This window comes from Nanorana parkeri, unplaced genomic scaffold, assembly GCF_000935625.1.
Source record: "Nanorana parkeri isolate BGI_ZX_2015 unplaced genomic scaffold, ASM93562v1 scaffold1054, whole genome shotgun sequence".
NCBI lineage: Eukaryota > Metazoa > Chordata > Amphibia > Anura > Dicroglossidae > Nanorana > Nanorana parkeri.
Window position 1 is genome coordinate 400921 of NW_017307322.1, and position 26302 is coordinate 427222.

The following is a 26302-nucleotide window of genomic DNA, read 5'->3' on the forward strand; positions in this document are numbered from 1 at the left end:
ATATATGTATATATATATTTTAGATAGATAGATATTGCAGATTTCAAGTGTTCAATATCCCAGTTATGTGATCATTCTAGCAGAATGGGCCACACCTGTATTATAGAGGCCATCAAAACAGTGTAGTAAGTGTAGTAACACCTCTGCTGGCCAACAGTTTGATAACCTGAGATCTGAACAGCAGCTCCTACAATCAATCATAGGATTTCAACGCTGAACAGTTATACAAAAACTGCTCAGTTGGTTGCTCAGTAGGTGGGTTACTGCACAGCTGCCAGTTATTGCACTACATTTTGTTTTCCAAAAAAAGTTTAAGATGGAAAGTGTCTAAAGGAAAACAGACTAAGTGGGATACTACTATGGAGCATCTAATGTCCTATCAGACAGATCCTTTGGCTAAACTACTTTCTAAATCAATGGCCCTAAATCAACATGCAGCAAGTTAGATCAGCAAGTCAAAGCAATGAAGCCAAATCAGTCAGAAAGCCAGTGTTTTAAAAAAAATACTCTACATATTTTTCTTTACATTGGACCAGATGAACTGCACAATTTCACAGGTCTCTGGACATCTGACTCAAGCAATCGTTTCTTCCCTGTTACTTCCAGCATTTATATTCCAGGCCCAATTCAATGCTGTGTGAGGGGTGAATAGAATAGGAATGTAGGGATGAAAAAAATAGTTTCTGCCTTGGGTAGCAGTGAATGCAAGTTCATGTCAAAGTTTCCACGTGTGCAGCTTTTACTGTATATTGTAATTTTAATTTTCCTTAATATTAGAGAATTATAGTAAAACTGTTGCTGGTTAATGTATTTAAAACATGTCAAAGCCGACTAATGTAGACTAATCATTTTTCAATTTCCTTGACCATATTTTAACCATGAAATTGCCTATGTTGTCACACATTCTGAGTATCCTTAACAGCAAGTGATCACTTTAAGTTACCTATGAAATAGCACAGCGTAATAAAGACTGATCTGCTGATACTTAGGATGTGTGACAACACAAGAGATGATAATCAGTGGTTGAAATTGAAAAATGATAATCAAGGAACATGAAAAATGTAAGGTCTCTATTATGCAGCTGTGGCATGTTTTAAATACAAAATATGTAGGCCTAAGATTCTTTGGAAAAAGACTTCTCAACATTGAGCGCACAACTACATAAGTAAAGCTAAATTTAGGAACAAGTTAGCATTTTCTCTTTAGGAAAATGCTATGTGCAGGCTTATCCAGAATGTAACTATTGCTAGTATAAATATGACCCTAAGCACACAACAGCTGTCACAGAAAAGCAACAATGCAACGCAGACCTGAGATTTCTTCCTGATCCTTCACATTTTGCTGAACCCATGACCTTAAGGGCTTGTTCACACCGAATGTGGTGCTTTCCAGAGCGGTAGCTCGATCCCTCACACAACTTCCCCCTGTGTTCTGGGGTTTGAGGAGGCGTGGCGGTGCATTGAATTCAATGGCACCGCTTCCACGCCCCCCCGCCCCCAGTGCGATCGGATGCGTGGAAAAACTTTGCCTGCGTTCCTTTCCACTGCAAATGCACAAAATAGAGGAAGCGGTGCCATTGAATTCATTGCACCGCCACGCCCCCTCCTGCCCCAGAACGCAGGGGGAAGTTTTTTGAGGGATCGCGGTGCGTTCCAGAAGCTGCTGCTCTGGAACGCACCGCATTCGGTGTGAACAAGCCCTAACTATGAGTGTGATGTCTGCAGACAAGCTGATGCAACATGCATGTATGGGGAAAGATTTGTGTAGCAGCGTTACAGATACTGCCAAATGCAGAGATGGAGGAAAGGAAACCCATGTTTAGTAAAATACTAGATCACATGGGTCAGGGTAGGGTTTCTGATGGTCAGAGTCACCAGGGTTTTTTTTTTAAAGTGGCTTTACACATTAAGAAGCCAAAACAAGGTACCAGCAAGTTCTGATATGCAGTACACAGGTGACATCTATTACCAGTCAGTGGTATTAGTTTTTACATTTTGAAAGTTTTTATCTACAGTCCCTAACTCTTAATAGATATTTGATTTACTGCCATACCATTTTAAATAGCCAATGATGCAGGAAATTGCAGTCCATCAAGTTGTCAGCAACTATGCACTTTTGCAGGTAACCTCAGATGTAAAACTGAAGTTGTCAGTCTCCCAGCATAGTTACATAGTATTTGAGGTTGAATAAAGACATAAGTCCATCAAGTCCAACCTGTTTGTGTGTGTGTGTGTGTGTGTGTGTGTGTGTGTGTGTGTGTGTGTATAGGTCCATGAGTGTTCTCATTCTTAAGAGTACCTGTACCCTTGTACATTTCGGTCTCTCAGTAAGTCGTCGAAAAGCCTCTTGAATGATTCCAGATTAATTGCGGAAATTACCACTTGAGGCAGTAAGTTTCAGACCCTAACCGCGCGAACTGAGAAGAACCCCCTTCGCCCCTTGTGTTCGAATTTTTTTTCTACCAGTTTTAGGTGGTGTCCTCTAGTCTTTGTTACGGAATTAATCTCAAAGAGTTTGTTGCTAATGTTGCTATGACTATGGAACATTTTGTACATGAAAATCATGTCCCCCCTTAATCTCCTTACTTCCAACGTAAACATGTTTAAATTTAGTAGCCGTGTCTCATAGCTCTGGTCCTCCATCCCCTTTATGAGTTTGGTAAAAAGTCAGTAGGTTAGTCTGACAGGAACGGTCCTTCCTAAACCCATGCTGGTTGTCATTTAATTTGTCATTTTCCCGCACGAATTCTACCAAGTAGTCCTTAATCATTCCCTCTAACAGTTTACACACTACCGATGTAAGACTAACTGGTCGGTAATTCCCAGGTTGGCATCTTGCTCCCTTTTTAAATATTGGAACTACCGTAGCCCTCCGCCAGTCACTCGGAACTCTACCAGTTATTAGAGAGTCCTTAAAAATGAGGAATAATGGTCTAGTTATAACCTCTCTTAGTTCCTTAAGTATCTTGGGGTGTAGATTGTCTGGTACCAACACTTTATTTGCATTAAGTAGACTAAGTCTTTGTTGTATCCCGGGTTCCGTCAAACACTTGGCTATATTTTGTGATGAACTATGTGTTTTATTATCGGTGTCAAACCCGTTTCCCTCCTGAGTGTATACTGAGGAGAAAAAAGTGTTCAGCACTTCGGCCCTCTCCTTGTCGTTTGTGACCAACTTCCCATTTTTGTCCTTTATTGGGCCTATCTTCTCCTTTCTCCCCTTTTTACTGTTTATATATTGGTAACATTTTTTTTTACAATATGTGGCAATATGCTTTTTGCACTCTATTTTAGCTGCCCGTATTGCTAGTTTGCATCTTTCATTACATTCTTTGTAGTGACAAAAGACAAATTTAATGCAGAGTCATTTGGGTAGTAGCCTTAGTAATCAGTTTAAGATACTACAAAACAACAATAATCCATAAGACTGAAATACATAGGCAGTCTCACACACCTTGTAAAGACAAAGCCTTCCACCAGCCACAGAATCCTGTGTCTTTGAAAGCTATTACAGGAGAGGTCACCTACAGAATTCTAGAGTGAAATCATACCTGAAGACTTATGTTCAAGAAACCCTTCTTTGAAGATCTCATCCACCCAGGCCTGAAGTTCAGGGTCTTCACTGACCATTTCATCACTTGTATAATAGTAGTAATTAACAGTGATGGAAACAAAGCTAGAAAGGACAAAAGAATCCAAGATTGAAGAAAGCTTTTTGTAGAATTTAGTGCCCTTTAGTGATAAGACCAGTAATTAGCAGTAAAGTACACAAGATCTCTACCTCTCCACAGCTGACCAGATCTTCATGCCATCTTCTCTGTACAGGTAATTGGGGATGGACTCCATTCCTCTGCCCTTGATGTTATCAGGAAGACAAAGGCTGCTATAGGTTACCCCTTTCATGGCTCTTTCCAAGAGTACTGGGACCCCTCAATTTCCCACCACCACAGCCTGAAGAGAGAATGCACAGGTTAATGCGAGTAAACATGTCATAAGAACAATTCTGTGTGTTGATGTGGCTGGAAACAGATATCCTGTAGTCCTTCCAGTTGGAGACCTTCATTAACTTCTGGTTAGGGCGGTCTACTTCTGGTTAGGGCAGAGGAATATTCCCCAATTTGTTTGATGTTATTCTTGTTTGTCAAGGATATTCTGGACAGTTGTAAGTCCAGAGCATCATGCACTTGCCTTGGACAGTATCAAATGCAAATAAAGTCCTGAGCTTATGACCTCAATTTAACACCACTGATTTATACACTGAGTGGCCAGATTATTATGACCACCTGACGTTTGTAGGCAAATTAGCTATAATTTTGTGCTGAAGTTGCTAGAGGGCCAGACCATTATAAATAGGGAAGCAGGTTGTTTACCACGACAGTAGAAGTGATGTTTTTCTGAAGATATGGGTAAACAACGCGATTTAACAGCCTTTGAACGTGGGATGATTGTTGGCGCTCGGAGCCATGGAGCGAGTATCAGCAAAACAGCAGAATTCGTTAAATGTTCAAGAGCAGCTGTTGTTAAAGTGTTTAAAGACTGGACTGTCAGCCAAAAATCTGGGTCTGAATGTGCGAATTGTGTCCGTGAGCGACTAGTCAATGTTAGGGCAGAACGGTGAGTGACAAGACTGGTACAAGACAACAGAAGGGCAACAGTGCAGTGTCAGATTCCTCGCAAACAGTGAGGACATCTATCTTGATGCTTCACAAGTGACAAGCAAGTAATGGACAGGGAGGCTCCTGCATGTCTCCTTCCCACACAGCTTGGTTACCGAGCCGGGGGTGGGACTTCATCAGGATGGGGGTGGGGCTGGCTGGGGGATGCCTCACCCAGCACAGAAGGCATGGCACGTCACTGATATATATTATACAGGTGAAACTCGAATAATTAGAATACCGTGCAAAAGTTCATTTATTTCACTAATGCAACTTAAAAGGTGAAACTAATATATGAGATAGACTCATTACATGCAAAGCAAGATAGTTAAAGCCGTGAAACCCCCTCCGCGGATGGGGGGGGAGAGGGCACCTCTCTGAAATGAGGGGGACACCTCCCTGAAATTGCTTATTTCAGGTTGGGATCCCTGGCATTGGCCTACATATATATATATATTATGGTTGCACCGCTACCGATACTAGTATCAGTGCGGATACTGAGTATTTGGGGGAGTACTCGTACTTTTCCAAATGTTCCTATACCTTCTCTATGGGACTACATCGCCCTACGCTCACCCGCCCTGCACGCACGTGCAGGTGAGCGTACTCGTACGGTCCTGCACATGAGGTGAGCATAGAGGGGTGTATGGCCACGTAGTCCCATAGAGAAGGACAGGGGCTGCATACTAATCACACACAGTACCTGTCCTTCCCGGGAGCTGCCCGATATGGCCATGCACGCAGTACGGAGCTGTACGTGTTGGCTGATTCCCGTGTGAATGAGCCCATAAAGAAAAAAATACAGTCCCTACAGTCACACATGGTGGAGGTTAACTGATGCTTTGCCGCTTCAGGCACTGGATGTCTTGACTGTGTGCATGACATTATGCAATCTGAAGACTACCAAAGAATTCTGAGGTGCAATGTAGGGCCCAGTGTCAGAAAGTTGGGTCTCCGTCAGAGGTCATGGGTCTTGCAGCAGGACAAAGAGCTGGAGAGTACTGCACTGGCCAGCAATGAGTCCAGATCTGAATCCCATAGAGCACCTCTGGAGAGATCTCATAACAGCAGTTGGGAAAAGGAACCATTTCAATCTGAGAGACCCGGAGGAGTTGGCGAAAGAAGAGTGAAAACATTTCTGCAGAGAGGTGTAAGAAACTCATTGATGGTTACAGGAAGCCATTGATTTCAGTTATTTTGTTCCAAGGGCTGTGCTACCAAATATTAATTGAGGATGCCAATCCTTTTGTCCAGTCCATTTTTGGAGTTGTGTGGGATGTGTCAGATTTGGGGGGGTTTTTCTCCACTTTTTTGTGTCATACCAATACAAACAATATAAATAAACATGAGAATGCCTAAACATTTGTAATTGCAACAATTTTCTGCATGAAGTGGTGCATTATCTGACAGAAATCTGACAATAATTTTTGCCATGACCGTATACACACACACACACACACAGAGCACTGCTCTGAGGAAGTGACAGTGAAGCCACTGGGTCAGCATAACCACAAGCCAACCAGTTGTTTAGAAGGCAGCAAAGATAACCCACTTTTACCTCAATACAAAGGCTTCCCTTGTGTTGTCAGTTCATCGGCATTCAGACAACTTGTTCTTGAGAATACCCTCACTTAGTTGTCCATGGAAAACCAAAGCCTAGCTGTTGGAAGAGACTTATTGCAGGAACAATAACCTTTGTGTACTTCATATACATGCAATTCACATGAAGACAGAGAAGCAGATTTTACAACCTGAATTCTGTGATCTTCGCAGGGTGGACACCAGTTTGATGTCTTCTAGGTTATGCCATGAACCAGTGTTGCATGCAAATCCTTTTAGTTTGGTTTCTAAGGCACTGAGAGATAAAATAGATCCAGAGTCATACATAACTATGTTACAAACATTCAGAAACACTCAAACCTGGACTCAATATCATTAAGCAGAAAAACGATCAACAAGTTATGCTCTGATCACAATAGCTTCTGCAGTAGACTGTTGAAGTTAACTCTTCCATAACCAAATGTGCAAATACTGCAGCTGTTTCTGCACATTCAATTAACCCTCTAAATTCTACAACTGGCCTGAGAGATCTGCAGAAGTAAGCAATATACTGGTCAGCCACTTACATTGTGGAACCAGTATGCGAGGAAGTGAAATACATTTGTGCATGCCACTTAAGAGATTACAATTTTATGTTTTCTTTTTAACATAGAATGCGAGAATGAGTGTTTTGTTATGGAGACTGTTTTGAAAGAAAACATTTGGGTCTTATTCCAATTGAAACACACAAATCACATTGTGATTGTGTGTTTTCTGCTTGCTTGCAAATAAGTATACAAAGGGCACTCAGTTTTCAGCCCTCATAAGATGCAACAATAGTCGATAGAATATATTAAATATATTATTCAAACAAGTTGTGTGTAAAGGGGATTAACAAGGTGTGAATATTTAGTTATCCACACTATCTTTCTGATACACGGATGCTTGCATATCTGTGTAGTTGATATTAAAGGAGAACTATGGGGTCAGTGTTTTTCCCCATAGTTCTCCTTAGGGTAACGGGAGGACACAAACTAGCGTCCTCCCGTTACCCTAAGCTCAGTATACCGCGAGCTACAGCTCGCGGTATACTGAGACGCCGCAGCGGATCAATGGACTATATTAAATACAAGTCAGCTGTGGAGGGGATTAACATGTTTGTGCATATTAAATCATCCACATATTAAACAAGGCATCATCAATAAACAGATGCTGTGTCCATGATGTCAAGGACAAAAACAGAAGTGCCTTCTACTGAGAGACTCTATGCTTATTACAGCCATTAAACAAGTGTAGAACTGATTACTATGGCAGCACCTAAAATATATTTTCAGCTGACCACTGTTGACCTGGGATCATGATTCCTGTACGTAAAGTAGGTTTAAAGGAGAACTATGAGGTGAGTGCCTTTCACTCACCTCATAGCTCTAGCCGACCTAGCCGAGCTCTAGCCGACCTGTGACAATGAGACTGTAGATCGGGAGGTGAGCGAACACATACCTGCGTTCGCTCACTTCTCGATCCTGTCACAACTCTCGTCCGTGACAGGGGAGGGGCTGGATTCCCCCTCCGATCCTCCAGCGCTGACTGGCGGAAAGGGGCGGGTACAGCTGGCTCTGCCTCTAGATAGGCAGAGCCAGCTGTCACGCAGCTGGGCGGATGCAGACATAATTGTCGGGATCCGCTTCAGCTGCGGCGTTTCAGTATAGCGCGAGCTGTAGCTCGCGCTATACTGAGCTTAGGGTGACGGAAGGACGCTAGTTTGTGTCCTCCCATTACCCTAAGGAGAACTATGGGGAAAAGCCCTAACCCCATAGTTCTCCTTTAAAGCCTAACTGAATGACATCTTTATGCATGATCATTTCATGGACATGTTACCTAGATATTACATACGTTTAATCATGTGAAGAGATTCCAACTAATTAATGTTACTTAGAATCTGTCTTTGATCAAGGGGCACCAGCAAATGCATTAAGAAGCATGTTGATCCAATCCCTTGCTTTGTATCCAATGTCAGGTTCTCAGGAAATTCAGTCTCTGAAATGGCTCTATGCAGGTCACACTTATCAGGTCAATTTATTGGCAGACAAGGCAAGACAAGGTGAGCAGGAGGTGTCTTCTATTAACCATTACCACATTACAGGATTACCTTCCACCTACAGGATAAGATAAAGTTAATAGTTGTCCAGCTATTTGACTCAATTACTGTCAAAAATTTTATTATTTTCATCAAGACATAATAAGACATATACAACATATAACAATGTAATAGAACAACGTACATCTAAAAGTGACATTACTCTCTCCTCCCCACTAATTTCTTATATTTAACATAGCATGTAGAGATACATACGGATAGCCTTAATGTACTAAGAAAAATAAAGTTTCATGGCACACCTTTAAATTATAGAAGAAAAAAATCACAATAATATAATATTAGGGTGAGTCCAGTCTTACAACGGTATGTTTCACCAGAATTTCCTTTCAGTATAAGATCTTAAAAATAATCCATTTGAAAAATACCCAGTGAAAATCAAATTTAATAAAACAGAAGTTTCTCATATGGTGTATTTAAGACACAGCTTCAGCTAGGGCAGGCTTCCTGAGCGGCTCACAAAACAATTAACAAGCGATCAAAAAACAAAAAACTAGCGAGTGGGGCCATACCCTTCCGGGCCCAACAGATTTCCTCTTCTCATCCCGTCATATAAAAATGCGTATAAAAATCTTAATGTTCTGAGAGATTATGATTTCACGGCATCTAATTGTAACCAAAGGCCTCTTCTATCTAATAAATTACTGGATTTAATTCAGCTGTAAAACAGCATATTTCACCCGAAATTTTATTTTGAGTATGAAATTATGAGGATAATAAGCTAACAAAATTACTGATAGCAGTCGGGATTGATAGACAAATAATCCCTGATAAGATGCACTTAAAGCGTATCTTTAACAAGGACAGACAACATACCAGACAGTGAATGGGCAGGGGGAAAGAGCAACAATCAAGAAAACGTAAAACAGGGGGACCAGTGTCAAAGTAAGGAATTTGGTCGGGTTGGGTTGGGGCCCAAAATCACTACGTCTCTGTCATATTGTTATAGAGATCCAACCAGGGATCCCACGTGAGCTCGACTGGGCAACTTTATCCAGGAGAATACTGGACAATTTTTTGTGAATCATGATCCAAGACAGCTTAGTCTTTACTTACCTCAGGGGCACCCTGGGTGTTTTCCAGGCTTTAGCAATCGTAATTTTAGCTGGTAAGAGCATGAAAGTTATCAATCGTGTGCAATGTCTAGAAACTCCAGGGACAGTATCATTAAGAAGAGCATACCCGAGGTCTCTAGGAACACTCACTCCCGTAACTCTGAAAATTAAGTTGAAAACCCTTCCCCAGAATGCATGGATTCGAGGACAAGACCACCGCACATGGCACATGGCACATCCCCGAAAACATATGGGAGATGATCCTGGATACATAAGGGCAAGTCTGGAGGGCACCAGGTACCACCTGGAGAATACTTTAAAATTAGCCTCTAGCAGTGAAACATTAAGCAAGCCCCGAGTTGTTATTTGAATCAATTAACTGCTTGAAGACCAGGTGTTTAGACCCCCTTCCTGGCCAGGCCATTTTTCAGTATTCAGCGCTGTGGTACTTTGACTGATGTTTATTCTGTCATGCAACGCTGTACTGAAATGAATTTTAAACCATTTTTTGGGGACACAGAGCTTTCTTTTGGTGGTATTTAATCACCACTGGGGGTTTATTTTTTACTATAATTAGGAAAAATTAAGGTACAGCGGAGCCCGTGATCATCGGGACAACGGCGGGGGAGGCACCGATCGTTACCCCATACAAGCGATCCGCCGTCTCTACAGCCTGTATTGGATGGCGATTTGTCAATAAAGGACTTTTTGCTTCAAAACTTTTGGTGTGCTAGTGACAATCCTTTCTAGATCTACAGCCGGCGGATCGCTTGTATGTTAACAGGCATCGCTGTTTTTAAATATCGGGCATTTCCCGCGCGCGTGAGGGGGCGTGTCTGAGCGGACGTCTAAAGACGCCCGCTCAGAGCTAGAGAGCTCCGGGCCGGCCGTTTTTTTTACTACGGCCGGCCCGGAGGTACCGTAGTTAAAGGTTTAGCTACAGCTATTATAACCTTAAAACTTTAGTGAAATTATTGTTAAATCTACAGGACAGAACAGCCTTTCACGAATTAAAGTATCTTCAATTTCTGCAGTGAAATAGTACGTGTACCTGAATTATCTGAAAGCTTCATGCTACATGTAGTGGAGGTATACATGTGAAAGTCCGGAGATAAAAATATGAAACCCAGCTACTGTGCAACTATAGAATTGTGTTTTCTTTTTATGAAATCAGCCAACCATGAAAACTCATATGACCATTTTACATTTACCACTTGCAGCTTAGCAAGTTCTAATTGGCCTGTTCTTAAAGACTTCCTAAACTGGATTACACTGCTGAATTACTCAGAGACACCTACAGTACTTCCTGTTGCCTAGCAAACACACGGGCATTAAGATTTTATGATGCTCCAGACTGCCTGGCCTCACCAACAGATTCATGTAGTTTATAAGCACAGTGGGGAAGGGTTAGAACTAGGGATGCATCAAAATTGAATTTTTAGACCGAAACCAAAAAAATTATTTGTTTAAATTATTATTTTGTACACTGCTCTTCATCCTGACTCTTTCACCTGTCACAGGAAGCCAAGCCGGGTGGTGTGGGAGGAGAGCTATGCCTCCTGTGACAGCTGACCGCTCTCTCCTCCTCACACTTGCCTGTTACAGCAAGCCAACCGGGGCGGAGTTGGGGAGGAGAGCTTGGCCCCCTGTGACACCTGACAGCTCTCTCCCTATACCACACCGCTTGGCATCCTGAAAGCTTCTCTCCTGCCCGCAGGGCGCCGGTCTGTGTCCCCTTGGATCACCGCTGCCTCTGCCGACACAGGCAAGGGAGAGCAGCAGGCATCAGAGGGGACACAGACCGGCTCCCAGCGGGGAAGAGACAACCTAGGAATGCTCTTAATTTTGGGCTGCATTTTTGGCCGTTATAGTACTTTCGGTATTTTGCTTTCTATTTTGTTAGAACATCTGGTTTTTAATTGTCATGTGTGCCTATTGGTAATTTTCTATCATATGTCCCAGCAATACTGTTTACACAAGTCAAAATCTCTGCAATAGACCAACAAAAAACCTACCACTCTTGGGAATTCAGCTCCATTATAGAGCCGTTTGAACCCTCGTGCCAAACACACAACCCACTAGCATGTCTAAAGCAGATGTCCTAAGCCAGTCCAGCAGAATCACCAATTGAGTTTTTAATGCTCTTCACAGGTCAACCTAGGTTATATCTTTAATCTGTACTTGAGAAGGAACATCAGTCTGATGCAAGAAATTTTGGGTTTTGGATATCTACGCTGAGGTCAATATCCTGTAGCCATAAATACACTAGCAAAGGACAGTGAACATGGAGGTCAGAAAGACTTCTGTAACACATCCATAATGTCAGTGTGTGAAGTGATTTACAAAATATTAGCCCATAGGGACAGAGACTACCTCCCAACAAGCAGAGGCAATATGTATTTGTATATCACTCACTTGTGTGATTCTTTGTTCCGATCCAGTTCAGCTTTTCTTTGATTCTTAAGGGCAGGGTGAGTATTCTCACTTAGGACAACACCTGAAGCAGAAGAGATTGGTTGCAAGTAAAGTAGCTGCAATTATAGGAGCAATCATTTGTGTACTGTCTGTACCTACTTTAAACCACTTTGTTTGTAGCAGAGTGACAAAATATTGCAAATATTTCTATACTTGTAGATTGCAGTGACAGCTCGTAAAAGTAGGAAAAAGCTAGCAAGACAGGCATAGGGCTTCCTGAAATAAGCCTTGGGAGACATCAGTAGAAATGTGGTGACAGGACACACATACACTATATTGCCAAAAGTATTGGGACGCCGGCCTTTACACGCACATGAACTTTAATGGCATCCCAGTCTTAGTCTGTAGGGTTCAATATTGAGTTGGCCCACCCTTTGCCGCTATAACAGCTTCAACTCTTCTGGGAAGGTGTCAAGATTTAGGAGTGTGTCTATGGGAATGTTTGACCATTCTTCCAGAAGCGCATTTGTGAGGTCAGGTACTGATGTTGGATGAGAAGGCCTTGCTCGCAGTCCCCACTCTAATTCATCCCAAAGGTGTTCTATTGGGTTGAGATCAGGACTCTGTGCAGGCCAGTCAAGTTCCTCCACCCCAAACTCGCTCATCCATGTCTTTATGGACCTTGCTTTGTGCACAGGTGCACAGTCATGTTGAAACAGGAAAGGGCCATCCCCAAACTGTTCCCAGAAAGTTGGGAACATGAAATTGTCCAAAATGTCTTGGTATGCTGATGCCTTAAGAGTTCCCTTCACTGAAACTAAGGGGCCAAGCCCAACCCCTGAAAAACATCCCCACACCATAATCCCCCCTCCACCAAACTTTACACTTGGCACAATGCAGTCAGGCAAGTACCGTTCTCCTGGCAACCGCCAAACCCAGACACGTCCATCAGATTGCCAGATAGAGAAGCGTGATCCGTCACTCCAGAGAACACGTCTCCACTTCTCTAGAGTCCAGTGGCAGCTTTACACCACTGCATCAGACGCTTTGCATTGCACTTGGTGATGTAAGGCTTGGATTCAGCTGCTCGGCCATGGAAACCCATTCCATGAAGCTCTCTACGCACTGTTGTGCCAATCTGAAGGCCACACGAAGTTTGGAGGTCTGCGCACTATGCGCTTCAGCATGCGCTGACCACGCTCTGTCATTTTACGTGGCCTACCACTTTGTGGCTGAGTTGCTGTTCTTCCCAGTTGCTTCCACTTTGTTATAATACCACTAACAGGTAACCGTGGAATTTTTAGTAGCCAGGAAATGTCACGGATGGACTTATTGCACAGGTGGCAACCTATCACTGTACCAGCAACCTATCACTGTACCACGCTTGAATTCACTGAGCTCCTGAGTGACCCATTCTTTTACAAGTGTTTGTAGAAGCGTCTGCATGCCTAGGTGCTTGATTTTATACACCTGTGGCCACGGAGGTGAATGGAACACCTGAATCCAATAATCTTGGCAATATAGTGTATGTTTGTGCAACTTGCACACGCAGAACGAGGCATACCATTATATTTCTTACCTCTTCCTGCCAGTGCAAAGGTTTGGCCATGTCAAATCTTCCAACAAGTTTCCAAATTCTGAATGTCTGGAGTGCTTTTTATTACTACTAAGCTAGTCCTAAAATGCTATCTGGGCACTCTAGGTGCATGTTCAGGCCCAAACAGGTGAAATGTTGAATACTGACCTCTAAGCTACTTCTACACATGGACAATCAATGTTTTCTTAAAGAGAAGATAAAAAAAAAAAAAAACTGACTCTGGTGCAACTGCACTGCACCATGTCATGGGAAAGCGTTTAAAGAAAACTACACTAGATCTTCCAAATTAGAAGTAAAGGAAGGAGGGGAGGAAATAAAAAAAGACTTTGTCGCTCTTCCTCGGGCTGTCTGCGAAGAAGGCAGACGCACTGAACCGGCACCATGGTGGCTCTTGGACCTCTCAAAAAATCCAAAATTGTCAAGAAGCAGACGAAGAAGTTCATCCGCCACCAGTCAGACCGTTATGTCAAGATTAAGCCAAACTGGTGCAAACCCAGAGGTATCGACAACAGAGCCCGCGCAGGAGGTTCAAGGGTCAGGTCCTAAAGCCCAACATTGGCTATGGTAGCAACAAGAAAACCAAACACATGCTGCCCACTGGGTTCAAGAAGTTCCTTGTACACAACGTGAAGGAACTGGAAGTTCTAATGATGAGCAACAAGTCATTCTGCGCTAAAATCGCTCACAACGTCTTCTCTAAGAACGGCCATAGAGCAAGACCATTGTAGAAAGAGCCGCGCAGCTCGCCATCAAGGTGACAAACCCCAACGCCAGACTGCGCAGTGAGGAGAACGAATAAACATCCGTTAAATAAAATGAAAAGTGCAAATAAAAAAAAACTTTGTCTTGGAAGCTGACACATAAGTTTGTAAAAGTCCCCAATACAATGATTTCTTCCCCTAAAAGATGGGCTAGATGCATAAAGCCTTGCATAATAAAGCCCATTATAGTAATGTAAGGAACACCTCTAGTCATGTTTTCATTGCTGCGTGTCCTTGCTGGGGAAATTAGTCCTCTCCGTTTCTCCAGATAACCACTATACATGAGATTTAGAGTGATGGGATCTCATTTGTCAGCGGGGAAACTTGTTCTGAGGCGGGGGGGGGGGTATTTTTAACTTTGGACAGATTATCACTTCTTGCAATATGGCACATATGACAAAAACAATCCAAGGGATTGAACTCTTCCTTATTCTATTCATAATTAGATAACTGTTTTAGTGTTAAATATTTAATTTTAAAACTACAGTTATTGGCCTCTGAAGATAAAGCATATATAACCAGAAAGCAAGTCACATCTAACCTTTTCCCTCTGGAATCTCCACAGCCATAGAGGCTGATATCCAATGATAGAATGGAAACTGGTAGATCTGACCACTGGGGCAGGTTACATTGACGTACTGGCAAAACCATTCATCCAGAGGAAAGTTTAAGTAGCGTTCCATGGACAGTCTAACAAGCAGGAGCTCACCTAGATCTTTCTTGACATTGATATCAAACACTGCCACCTAGAAAGAAGGAGACAAGACACCAGAACAAATCACTAGTCATAGTGTGATTCCACTTGGCCCAATGTTTACAAATGAAGCTCAGAGATGCTTGCAACATGTAAACCGAATATAACAAGCACCTCTAGCTGTTGAATTAGCTTGTAGCACAGATTTTCTTGCACCTCTTCTTCTCTTTATGGTGGAGAAAAGCGTTTACTAGAAATGTACCACTCCTCTACATCAATCTGGCATTTTATTAGGTCTTTATGTTCTATTGGTATTACATAAGTCATTTATGGCCATCTATTGCCACCCTAAGTGCTGCCATTTATAGGCCAGTCAAAGCAAATAAGGTAGTAGGTGAAGTATGTAGTAATGAGTGCAAATAACAGATCTTAGATGAACTGTTTATCTGCCTGATTTGTAATCTTTATGTTACCACATTAGAGAGGTGTTACCTACCCCAGTGCTTATTACTCAAGGCCTATGGAGAGCACTACTGTTGTAGTCAGACTCCTCCCCCTCTTGGGGGAAAGAGGGCAGGATGAAACAGACACAATGAAGAGCAGTCATAAATGCGATTATCCTCTTTGATAGACTTCACCAACGTTTGCCAGCACCGCTCTTCCCTTTTCCTCTCTATTGTTCAGGTTTTGCCATCTACCTTCCATCAGAGAGATGAAGGAACTATTAAGAGGAGAGTAATTGCATCATGTAAGAAAGATGATGCAAGACCCCCATGCAAGGCAAGGGTTTGTTGGTTTAGCGCTGAGTGTGCATGAACATCTGAAACATATTTCAGGAACTAGTCGGAAGAAATGTACATGTTTCTATTTGGTAAACTGAGTGGTAAGAGATCTGGTTGCCATATGGCACACTTTTTTCATGTGTGCTTGTCAGTTAAAGAGGAACTTTACCCATATCTTTAGGATAACCACAAAGGCACCTTTAGAAATGTTTAGAAATAACAATCTACAGATTCTTAAAGGCAATTGCGGGGTTTTTATTCTTTGCATACTGTGTTTTTCTCCCCCCATTCTTCTCACAGTAGCGATCTTTACTAAGGGCAGATTAATCCATTTCCACTTACTTCCTGGAACTCTGCCACATGTGACTAGGACATGTGACCATGTACATAATCTCAGGAGAGGAAAATGCCTTTCCCTGAGATTGATTTCCCAGCAATGCACTGCTGATGTAACCATCCCAGGATGCAACACTTGGGAGCATTACATCACTTTTGCCAACAAGAACCAGGAAGTTGAAAACTAGAAGTGGTAAACAAAATGAAATATGTTTGTTTAACTAATGAGTGTAAGATGATTTCATATCAGCATATAGAGCTGCATGCTGATGTGATTTGTAGCCAAAGGGGGTAAAGGTCTGCTTTAATCAAGTAATAGTCTCACCTTTACTTTTTCACTTATAGGATTCTTTTTGGTAACCTATTTAACACAGCTGAACACATTGTATTAGGTAAATTTGGTATATGCATTAATAGTTCAGGAGTGCAGCACAATGTTATTTGTTTTACTACTTTAAATAAGTGGTATGGATATGGATATAAGGATATGACAGTCAGCACTGCCATTAAGAGTTTATGCCTATAGTAGAACTGGAGTTTCCTTTAAGGGCTTCAACAAAGCTGCTTGCTGGAAGCTTTACAAGTTTTTCACAAGAGCATGCTGTACACACACACATACAAACACACACCCCTAAAGCTCATGGAAACAAGGCCTAGGGCATTGCAAGAACAATAACCCACAGCAGTCAACCCAGATAAATGCATTGCATATCTGACCACAGTTAACCAAAATAGTTGACTTGTTATTATGCTTAGCACCACATTTAAGATTGGTTTCTTAAAAAAAACCAAATGACATCGCTATGCACATTGTGCTTAGTCTAACTTAGATATAAATGGTAACTGATTTGTGTTTCCTGAAGCAGCGTCAATCTACAGTGCAAGCCTTTGTTCTACATATGTGGGTTTACTTGGCAGTACAAGGGTAAAGAGCAAAAATAACATACAATTCTCTTAAAGCAACCCAACTTCATTCAACTGTAAAACTCACAAAGCAACCACCACTCATATTCCTTGTCCTGTGGTCAGAGAGCCCTCTCCCTCTTGTTGCAGCAGGCAAGAAAAGCACGCTGCAGCTTGATACTGGTTCTCGCAGAAACAATAGCCACACAAACAACTGATATCACTAGCTGGACAATGTTTAATATCGAAGTCAAAACATGCTGTAAACCAACACAGTCTCCTCCAATTCTAACTGAGTCGGAGGAGCATCTGTTTCTTTACATGTTTCGACCTCAGGAATAAACATTGTCCAGCTTGTGATACCAGTCGTTTGTTCAATCAACTGTACTCACACCTACTAGTCATTTAAAAAAAATTTCACCATGACAGTTCTCATCACTGCCTGACTCTGATGCCGTAATAACTCAGTACCAATATTGACAAAAATATCAAAAGATACTCACGGATCCAGGCAAGAAGTGGCTCCAGTGACGGGGCAGTTGGTGTTTGTCACTTTCACCATTCGTCCCCATGAGGACAATACAGATATTATTACAGGTGCCAGCAACCAGGTCATTTCCTGTGGCTACTTTGAGTTTGTAGATCCCCATAGCTTGAGGAGACAGCCTACCAGACAGCAGCTCTGCGAGACAAGAATTGTTGTAAAAGAGAACTCACATTTGACTTGACTTTTCTCTTATGTCCAGGCAGAGAATTAGTAAATTTTATCAGTCTAATTAGTCATACGTCTGGTTGTACACAATGGGATTGATTTACTAAAGGCATAATTTGCACTTTGCATGGGGAATGTTGGATTTTCTATTCATTTCTCTTCCAGTGACAATGATCACCCAGACTACACTAAAAAGTAAAAGGGATCTATCCTTCCATAAATACAGGTTAAACTCGAATAATTAGAATATCGTGCAAAAGTAATTGCAGTAAGTGCTGCAAAAGGGGAAAATTCGGACGTAATTCGTGAAAAAATAAATTCAGATCAATTTAAATTCAATGCATTTGCATTCATAAATTCAGATGCAACAGAAATTGGACACATTTGAATTTGGAAATTCAAATGCATCCAATATTGGGATGAATTTGAATTCATGAATTTGGATGCATCCGAATGTCAACATTTAAAGAAACTTGTCTGAATTTTAATTTGGAATGACATGAAACGAAACATACATGTCTACTATTCAAAACACATTCTAGAGTGGTAAATGGCTGCTACCCAAAATGTGGTGGAGCCTTTAGGATCTTTGGTAAAGACCAGACATTGTACACTACTTCAAGACAGTAATGGAAATGATTCTGCATGATCTAGTAAACCTTTTGGAATATGCTAATTTTAGCAATTTGCATACCATTGGGTAGATGTCCCTTTATTTTCTATTCCCATAGACACAAAAGGAAGTTAGAACAAAATCTCCCCAAGTGCGGGGAATTCCCCTCTTAAACAGTTGTTCCTGGAACAGGTGTCCCAATGGAATATTTATCCTCACCTATTGTTCTAACGACATCTCTAAAACTTTGAATTTATGTCCGTACAGGAACACAGCACTAAAAACCAGAGGGTTTAACCCTTCCCCATTTTACCCAAAACTATATGTAGTCTTGTGGGCCACTGCAGACATAGTTCAATGCATTACTATCTCCGATCCTCAAAATTATAAACCTCTAATTAGTAAATTCTTGGACCTTGTATAAAAGTGAACTTGATTTTAAGCCTAGAGCAATAAAGATATATGAATGGCCATTGGGATTTACTGTCCTACTTACCATCTTTGCTTTCAGTGCCTCGGTCATGGAAGTGATTAAGAATAAAGCTACAATGTCAGCATGGATGTAACCGTCACAACAATGAACCCTGTACACTATTAAACTTTAAAAAAACTTTTATAACTAGTACTGCATTAGGACTCCGAAGACACATATTCAAATTACATTTAAGCCAGCCAACTACATTAAAGTGACCCCTCTATTGCTCTACCTATAAAATGCTTATATATAAACATCCTGCTATAGTTGCACCAAACAGCCCAGCTCTGTAAACTCACCTACAGCAGACAATGGAAAGAAGAGTGTATGAGCAAACCCTAACAGCTTGTATGAAGGGGATGCTGGAGGGTGTGACTATGTAGAACACCTAATCAGAGTTAACTCCTTACTCTGCTATACACACACCTGTAATCCTATGTAAAAAAAGGATTCTTAGTTTACACATATTGCAGCATGATTATGTTTCTCTAACTCAGCAGGTGACTTCAAAAAATTTCCATCATTTACAGCAAGTCGTGGACAACGCTGGATGTCTTGATTGACCCTAGGATTATGCCCGTGGATCCATTTTTTGTTTGGAACGGGGGAACCAGACGCTTTTTTTTCTTAATTTTATTTACTTTTTAATTTAACATTTAATTTTTAATTTGTTTTTCATTTAAACCTTTTCTATTCTACTCCCTACTTCGGAGATAGTGAATAGAATAGCCGAGGGCCGCTCAGCAGCATTTGACTGTTCACTCACTGCCGGTCGGCTCCCATGAGAATAGGGCGAACGGCAGCGAATGAACTAACGGAAATTTGGCTCAGCCTATCTAGATGTTGGATCAGCCGAGTCCAAACTCCTGCCAACTCCTTCCCAAATACTGAGCTGAAGTGAATAGCTGAACTGTGTATGGCTCGGGTACCACATGTTAAGGGCCTTTGGCCTGGTATGGCTCAAGAGGGTTCACACATTCACTTCCCTTCCTGGCCAGCCAGCATGCTTGAATATGGTCATATATGGATTTTGACATTCTATGCATTTTTTTAATGGGTTCCTTCAAAATCCATATCAGACTTGAAGGATATTGTGAATGACAGCACCCAGCTAATGGTAAACCTTCAACAGCTTAGATTCTGGTTCAACTCATGGTTGACCAGAGGTCAAAGCCCATCCCTAAGATATTTGTTCTCTACTAAAGCTTGCAAAGTGCAAGTTTAATGTGGACCTCCTTAAGCCAGAACCCATTGGCTGTACTACAACCAAATAAGAACTTACCACCATATGGTCAAGGTCCTCTAGGCTGTCCTTTCTAAGGGCTGGTAAACATTTACCCGTGCCATCTCCAGCTATATAATACAATCTAGACCAGGTCTGCCAGTCTAAGCTTGATCTGACCTGCAGTAGATGAAAAACTCCACAGTAGACATTACAGAATTAAACATTGCTATGGCACAACCTATCCCATTAGGGGAGAAATGTGGAATTAGTCACCATCCTTGCAAGTGGTTCATTTACAAACAAATGGCCATAAAAGTTAAACAGGTTATCGAGCTTGAGTTTTTGAAATTCAGCAAGTTCCAAATGCATGTGTAAATAAATCTGATATATCCATACACAAGTTTAATATCCATATCTGAGCTTCAGTCAAGCATATAATACAGCAGTGTAAAATTGTTCAGCAGCAGCTCCGCTGTAATTACAAATAGGCCTAATAGGTATGTAGCACTGGCCAGCAAAAGAGCTGCTGGATTTTATGTGCCCCACTAGCCTAATAGATATTTATCCTGTAGTTGCACCCAGACACTTCCAGGCCCACCAAGGGCAAAAGACTGAGAGAACACACACACACACACACACACACACCACACACACACACACGTTAAGATTGTGGTAAAAGCATGGATTATACTGTACCCCTCACAAGGGTCCTGAAACTCCCTCTGGAAAAATAAGCACAAGAAAAAAAACTCCACACAAGATATTCACTGAGAAATATTTTATTACTCATACAAAGTAATCTTAGTGTTCTTACAGATACAAGATTAGTGTAATAGTCTGCTTTATTAACAAGATCCATACTAATCACAACACAGGCAGATTGAGAACACAGAGTTGGCCAGTAGAGCCACCAGTATCAGTGTTAGATTGAGACACTGTTTGCCATCTCGCTCGGATCCAGATAGGAATAGGGTAGGGACAAGGTCTTGTTCCTCTCTTGTATGGACGTGGAGATTACTGCCAGTTTATTCTGGAATTCCTTAATAAACTTCTGTGGAGTCTCTTCTGTAAAACGTACATCCGGGTAGCTTCCTAGAGTCCTCTGTAGAAGAGAGTTTACTGAAGTTAGCAATACAAGTGCTTAAAGTCACCATAAAAATTGCCATTGGTTTGTCACATTCAGCTGAACTTGCTGTTAAAGTTTTGTAGCTTGACCATACACCTCAGTTCTAGTGAGCATCAGAACATACAAACATTTGCTACTGGCTAAAAATGGTGGGTTATGTTCTGACCCTTTGAAGCAAGTGGCTTGATCAGCTGCAATATTACAGAACAAGTCAAGTTGAAAACTTACTACCTATACCATGACCTGGATGATGAACTGTCAAGCCAAAAACATAACACTATGCAGACCATAGTGTTCCATGTACAACAATCTTTAAATTACCTGGATCACAAACATTTGATCAGCAGCATTTTGTATATTGCTTCTCGCCAGTCTGACACTTACCTTATTCAGGGGCTCATTGCTGAGGGTCCAAACTGTGACCATACCAGTAGCTGTAGTGTTCACATCTGGCAAAGCATGTAAAATAGCTTGCATTGTGGTGGCTCCTTTAGTGGTGGATGGGGGACTCTTCATGGAGGTAGGGCCATTGGGCATCCATGAATAGATATCATACTGCAGAAGAAGGATGCAGATTATGTATCCAGAAGATTGTGGGTTAGCATAGCTTCCAAAGAGTCACTTTGTAAGTGTCAGCTTACTATTGAAATGTATGCATAGGCATAATAAGGCTTATGTAAATGCTTGACTGTAGTATGGTTTTAGTTTGCTTGTCACTCACCTGACCACTGTTGACAGCTGCATGTTGAGCAGAACATGTAAAGATCACCATAGTTAGGTACTTTATCAGAGAGCCCTTGGCCTCAAAGGAAGATGGGATTTCTGTCACAGGAGAGACATTTTAGTAGAGCATTTATAAAGCCTGCCCCAAGTCCCATTAACATTGCATTTTCAAGCAACTTCATGCACAATTTGAGCAGTTAAACATTCCATCGTGTTCCATCTACCTCTGATCAGCAGATGGATAGTGGGGCTTGACACACTTTCATAGCCCCTTCACAAAGTGTACTTCTATTCCAGTAGGACAATGTGTCCCCCCAATTCCCTTTTGCCAGTATAAGAAGGCAGCCAACATTCTGGCACTGCCCTCAGTTTGGTCATGCAAGACATTTAACCCCTTCTCACCCCAACTCCTCCCTCTGTCTGTCTCCACAGGAGTTTGAGATTTACCATTCTTTGGGTAACGTCAGTGGGAAAACATACCGGAAGTTTTAGATTCTAGGAATCCTTCTTTGAAGATCTCATCCACCCAGGCCTGAAGTTCAGGGTCTTGTCTGACCATTTCATCACTCGTATAGTAGTAATCAACAATGTCTGAGACAAAGCTATGAAAAAAATGTTTTTTTTTTTATAAATTGGATTTGACAATTTAAAGCTGCATGGAAAATGCACAACATTTTAGCATTAATAGAAAATCCCTACCTCTCCACAGCCAACCAGATCTTCATGCCATCATCCCTGTACAGGTAGTTAGGGATGGACTCCATTCCTCTGCTCTCAATATGATCAGGGAGACAAAGACTACTATAGGTCAGACCATCCATGGCTTTCTTCAAGAGTACTGGGACCCCTCCATTCCCCACTGCCACAGCCTGGAGAGAACCCAATTAAATGTTTTACACTTTCATTGTTACCAGACCAGTGTTGCCATAATACAGTCACCATTAGTAGGACTACAGGAGATTCAGTGGACTTAGTTAGGGCAGGGTTAACATTTAGCCTTTTCTTTTCCAGCTGTGTTATCTTTGACAATAGGAAGCAGCACATGTGGGCTTGGGCAGTATGTAGACCAATAAGATAATGTAGTTTCCACATTGGATACACTAGGAAGGCTTAGAACACCAGGTTTTTGACATCTTTGTTCACAGATCAACACTCCCGATACCATTGCAGCTGGGACAGCAGTCATGAAAAATCCCAAGAGTCAACCTTGGGATTTCTCATGACTGCTGTCCCAGTAGCAATTGCATCGGAAAGAAGGTGGATCTGACAGATGGGCCAAAAATAAACACAAGCACCCCTGAGGTTCCAGTCCTTTATAGTCCACCCTTGGGTGAACATTATACAGGATTTATATAGCGCCGACAGTTTGGGGAGCGCTTTACAATACACATCAAGATGTTGAAGTCCCTCCCATAAGATCTTTTTTTTTTTTAATTGAAAGATTCCCACTACATGATTTACCATAAAACCCTGACAGTTTGACCCTTCCTCTCATCAAAAAGACGTGACACATGACATAAAAACAGCAAGAGTGGTGACAGCAGCGTTATATTAACGAGTTTCATAGTTTTTAACTCAAGCAATCAAGATACTAGAGTATCTGTGGTCACCACAAAAACCAGACAGCCATTCTTACTTGATCAAAGAGGCCTTTGGGTCCAATAAGCTGCTTCCTGGCAAAGGTGTTGATTTCCAGTGTGTAGAGAAGATGTGGCGTAATCAGCTAGGGAAAAAATATTATAGCCATCCCAACTATTAAGGGCATTTGACCATGATATCAGCAATGTGCCGTTTTGCTTAAACATTCTATAGTTTGCCAAGATAGAAGATTATGGAAGACAAGAGTTAAACCTCCCAAGGCCTCATTCATATCTTCTCTGCATTAATGTGTTGCAATAATGGGCTGCTAATGCACAAGAATGGAAAAACATTGTGCTAGGACTTAGTGCTTTGGAATCCTCCCTCCTTCGTGACACCCACTTACCTTATACAGTGGGTGTGCCATTGGAAGTTGCCTGGTTGTGGCAATGGAGAAAACTTCGGCTAAGAGATGGGTGCGGAGAAGGTGCGTATCAGTTTCATGTACCTGGAAGTCAGAATTACGCACCCAGATCTTGGCCAGTAACCAGTCAAATGCAGAGTCACTGGGCAGGAAGAGTGGTGTATTCTCTCCAGGGGTCTGAGATAACTGCAAGAGAAAAGCCACACACCTTAATTGAAGAGGCATACAAAAAAAACCAAACACCCCACCACACCCCACTTACCTGGATTGCAATTGGGACGAGCTGATCCTGAGGATTTTTCCATAGTAGACACATAGGGGCTGCAATGTATTGTCGCTGTCCATTGATTGAGTCATTGGGAGGAACTGCCTCAAGAATCTTATAGTCTGCCAGGAAAATGTGACCATTCTGCAAACAGTATATAGATTCGATTTTAGCAATACCCAAAAGTAAATGTTAATTAGGACCAAACATTTAAGAGAGCAAGCGTGAACAACCTGCCAAATTGTATGACCTTTGTCCTTTTATTGTGGAGATTATCCTGCTCACTGCTAATTAGACAGAAGGCCACTAAATGTTAACTTGAATGCTTCCCCACCAAAGCCAAGTCTTCTGGGTGGAAGCAGGAATTAATGCAACATGAATTTACATTACAGTCAGACCTCCGAATTAGATATGCCCACCTCGAGTTCTTTCTCTAGGTTTGTTGAATTCCCCAAAGAGGGAGCCACCATGTGTTCACCGACTGGGAAGTTGTTTGGAATTTTGAGGCATTTCTTGATCAGTATAGGGTTAATTCCATTCAAATATTGGCTACCAAAGAAAGAATCTTCCTTCCATATCTCACTCACACGATCTGAAATACAAGATTAAAAGACTGAAAAGATTTAAACTGCTTCATCGAAAAGGTGCCTCTGAAGGTTTAGTTTTTTATAATGCACCAGCTTTTATTTCCCCCTTACTTGGATATACCACTTATGTGGACAGACACCTGTGCCCAAGTATTGCATCTTGGGAGGATATCAGCAGTGCATTGCTGGGAAAGATCTGTAATCTTAGTTCTCATGGAAAGGCATCTTCATTATAACTAATCGCAGTTTACAAACTCCATGGTGACTGCAGTATTGGGAACACACTACTTAAAACCAAGTACCATGAGGTAGATGCGAGGGCACAAGTTGGAGGGGGGAGGAGCTATTGTAAACTGTGTAAAGGGTATTTTACTTGTGTGGTAAATTCCCCCTCCACAGATAGCAGTATTAGCAGGAAACTGACACATGCAAACTATACAGGGTGAACAGGTCTTTATTCAACCTCCACTATGCAACAAAACATATTTAGGCTGCCATTGCTCACATTCTGTTAATGCCAACTGCCTTGCTTAAATAGAAGTCATGAGCGCATGGCAAGTATTGTCAGAACACCTTACCCCCCTCAAGTCACTGAAGCAATTGGGGCTGCTGACAAACATTTAGAACAGAGGTAACCAAACTCCATCTGCTATGGAACTACAAATCCCGTAAGGGATAAGACTCCTGACAGGCACATGATTAGAATTGAACTTCTCACCACAGCAGTGACAGTCTTCCTACTCTTGATTTAGAACGAAACTAAAGGCAGCCTAGATTACCTCAACACAGGCATTCCAACTCAAGGTAGTCCCATCACGATTCAGATGCAAAGGTTAATTGGTGGGTTATACACTTACTGGCCACACTCATACAACCATGAACTACAAATTACAAGTTCTGCTTCACAGGAAAGAATTATTCAGAAGCAGATTTTACACACATGAATTCTGTGATCTTCGCAGAGTAGACACCATTTTGATGTCTTCTAGGTTCTGCCATGAATCCATGTTGCATGCAAATCCTTTCAGCTTTGTTTCTATGCCACTAGAAGGGGGAAAAGAAAAGCCCAGAACTATTAAGACAATGTTATATGGACTCATCTATAGTCAATACAGGAATACTTGTGGACGCCTAAAGCTGGTGCACCGCACTCAGCCCTGGTCAATCCTAAACAGCACATGTGTCAAACTCAAGGCCCAGGGGCTGAATCTGGCCCACCAGGCCATTTCTTAGACTTCTACTTTCAGATCTAGATATTAAGTTATTACTAAAATCAGTGATAATCGAATGCAGAGGCAATGATAAAGATTTTATATAGTCTTACAGATAGCTTTGAGGGCAACCATAATGTTGATGTGGCCCACGATTCAATTGAGTTCTACACCCCTGCTATACAGTATTCAGGCTCCTACTATAAAGATACATGTAGGCTCTGAGATATACTAGAGTAAGGGGGGGGTGCGATCAGAAATTATAGGTCAGCCAGCAACTCTGCCCAGGCTGATTACAGGACTTGTCAGGATAGTGGTTACCAGATCCTCCAACCAGTGGTAAATGTTGTTTAATCTAGTTCTGTTACAAGCACATCTGTTCAGTCCTTTTGGTTTTAAGAGGTTGGCCAATGGCAAACAATGCTGGATGGTAGCCTATATTGAAACACACAGGTTCCCCAATTGGTGGGGC

The 26302-nt window shown here is 41.8% G+C and overlaps 1 protein-coding gene and 2 pseudogenes across 1 annotated transcript in view; 1 reads left to right on the forward strand and 2 right to left on the reverse strand.

Moving 5' to 3' along the window:
• LOC108796084 overlaps window positions 1–13427 on the reverse strand; it is a 15228-nt pseudogene extending 1801 nt beyond the window's left edge.
• A 314-nt stretch (window positions 13428–13741) lies between these two features.
• On the forward strand, window positions 13742–14238 carry LOC108796094 (annotated as a pseudogene).
• A 6600-nt stretch (window positions 14239–20838) lies between these two features.
• LOC108796093 (hydroperoxide isomerase ALOXE3-like) overlaps window positions 20839–26302 on the reverse strand; it is a 12368-nt gene continuing 6904 nt past the window's right edge. Inside the window, 10 exon segments of the mRNA XM_018567485.1 lie at window positions 20839–21018; window positions 21427–21597; window positions 21764–21864; window positions 22246–22367; window positions 22465–22634; window positions 23402–23488; window positions 23750–23953; window positions 24030–24176; window positions 24452–24657; window positions 25593–25663. Of these exon segments, the coding sequence (XP_018422987.1) occupies window positions 20839–21018; window positions 21427–21597; window positions 21764–21864; window positions 22246–22367; window positions 22465–22634; window positions 23402–23488; window positions 23750–23953; window positions 24030–24176; window positions 24452–24657; window positions 25593–25663 (1459 nt within the window).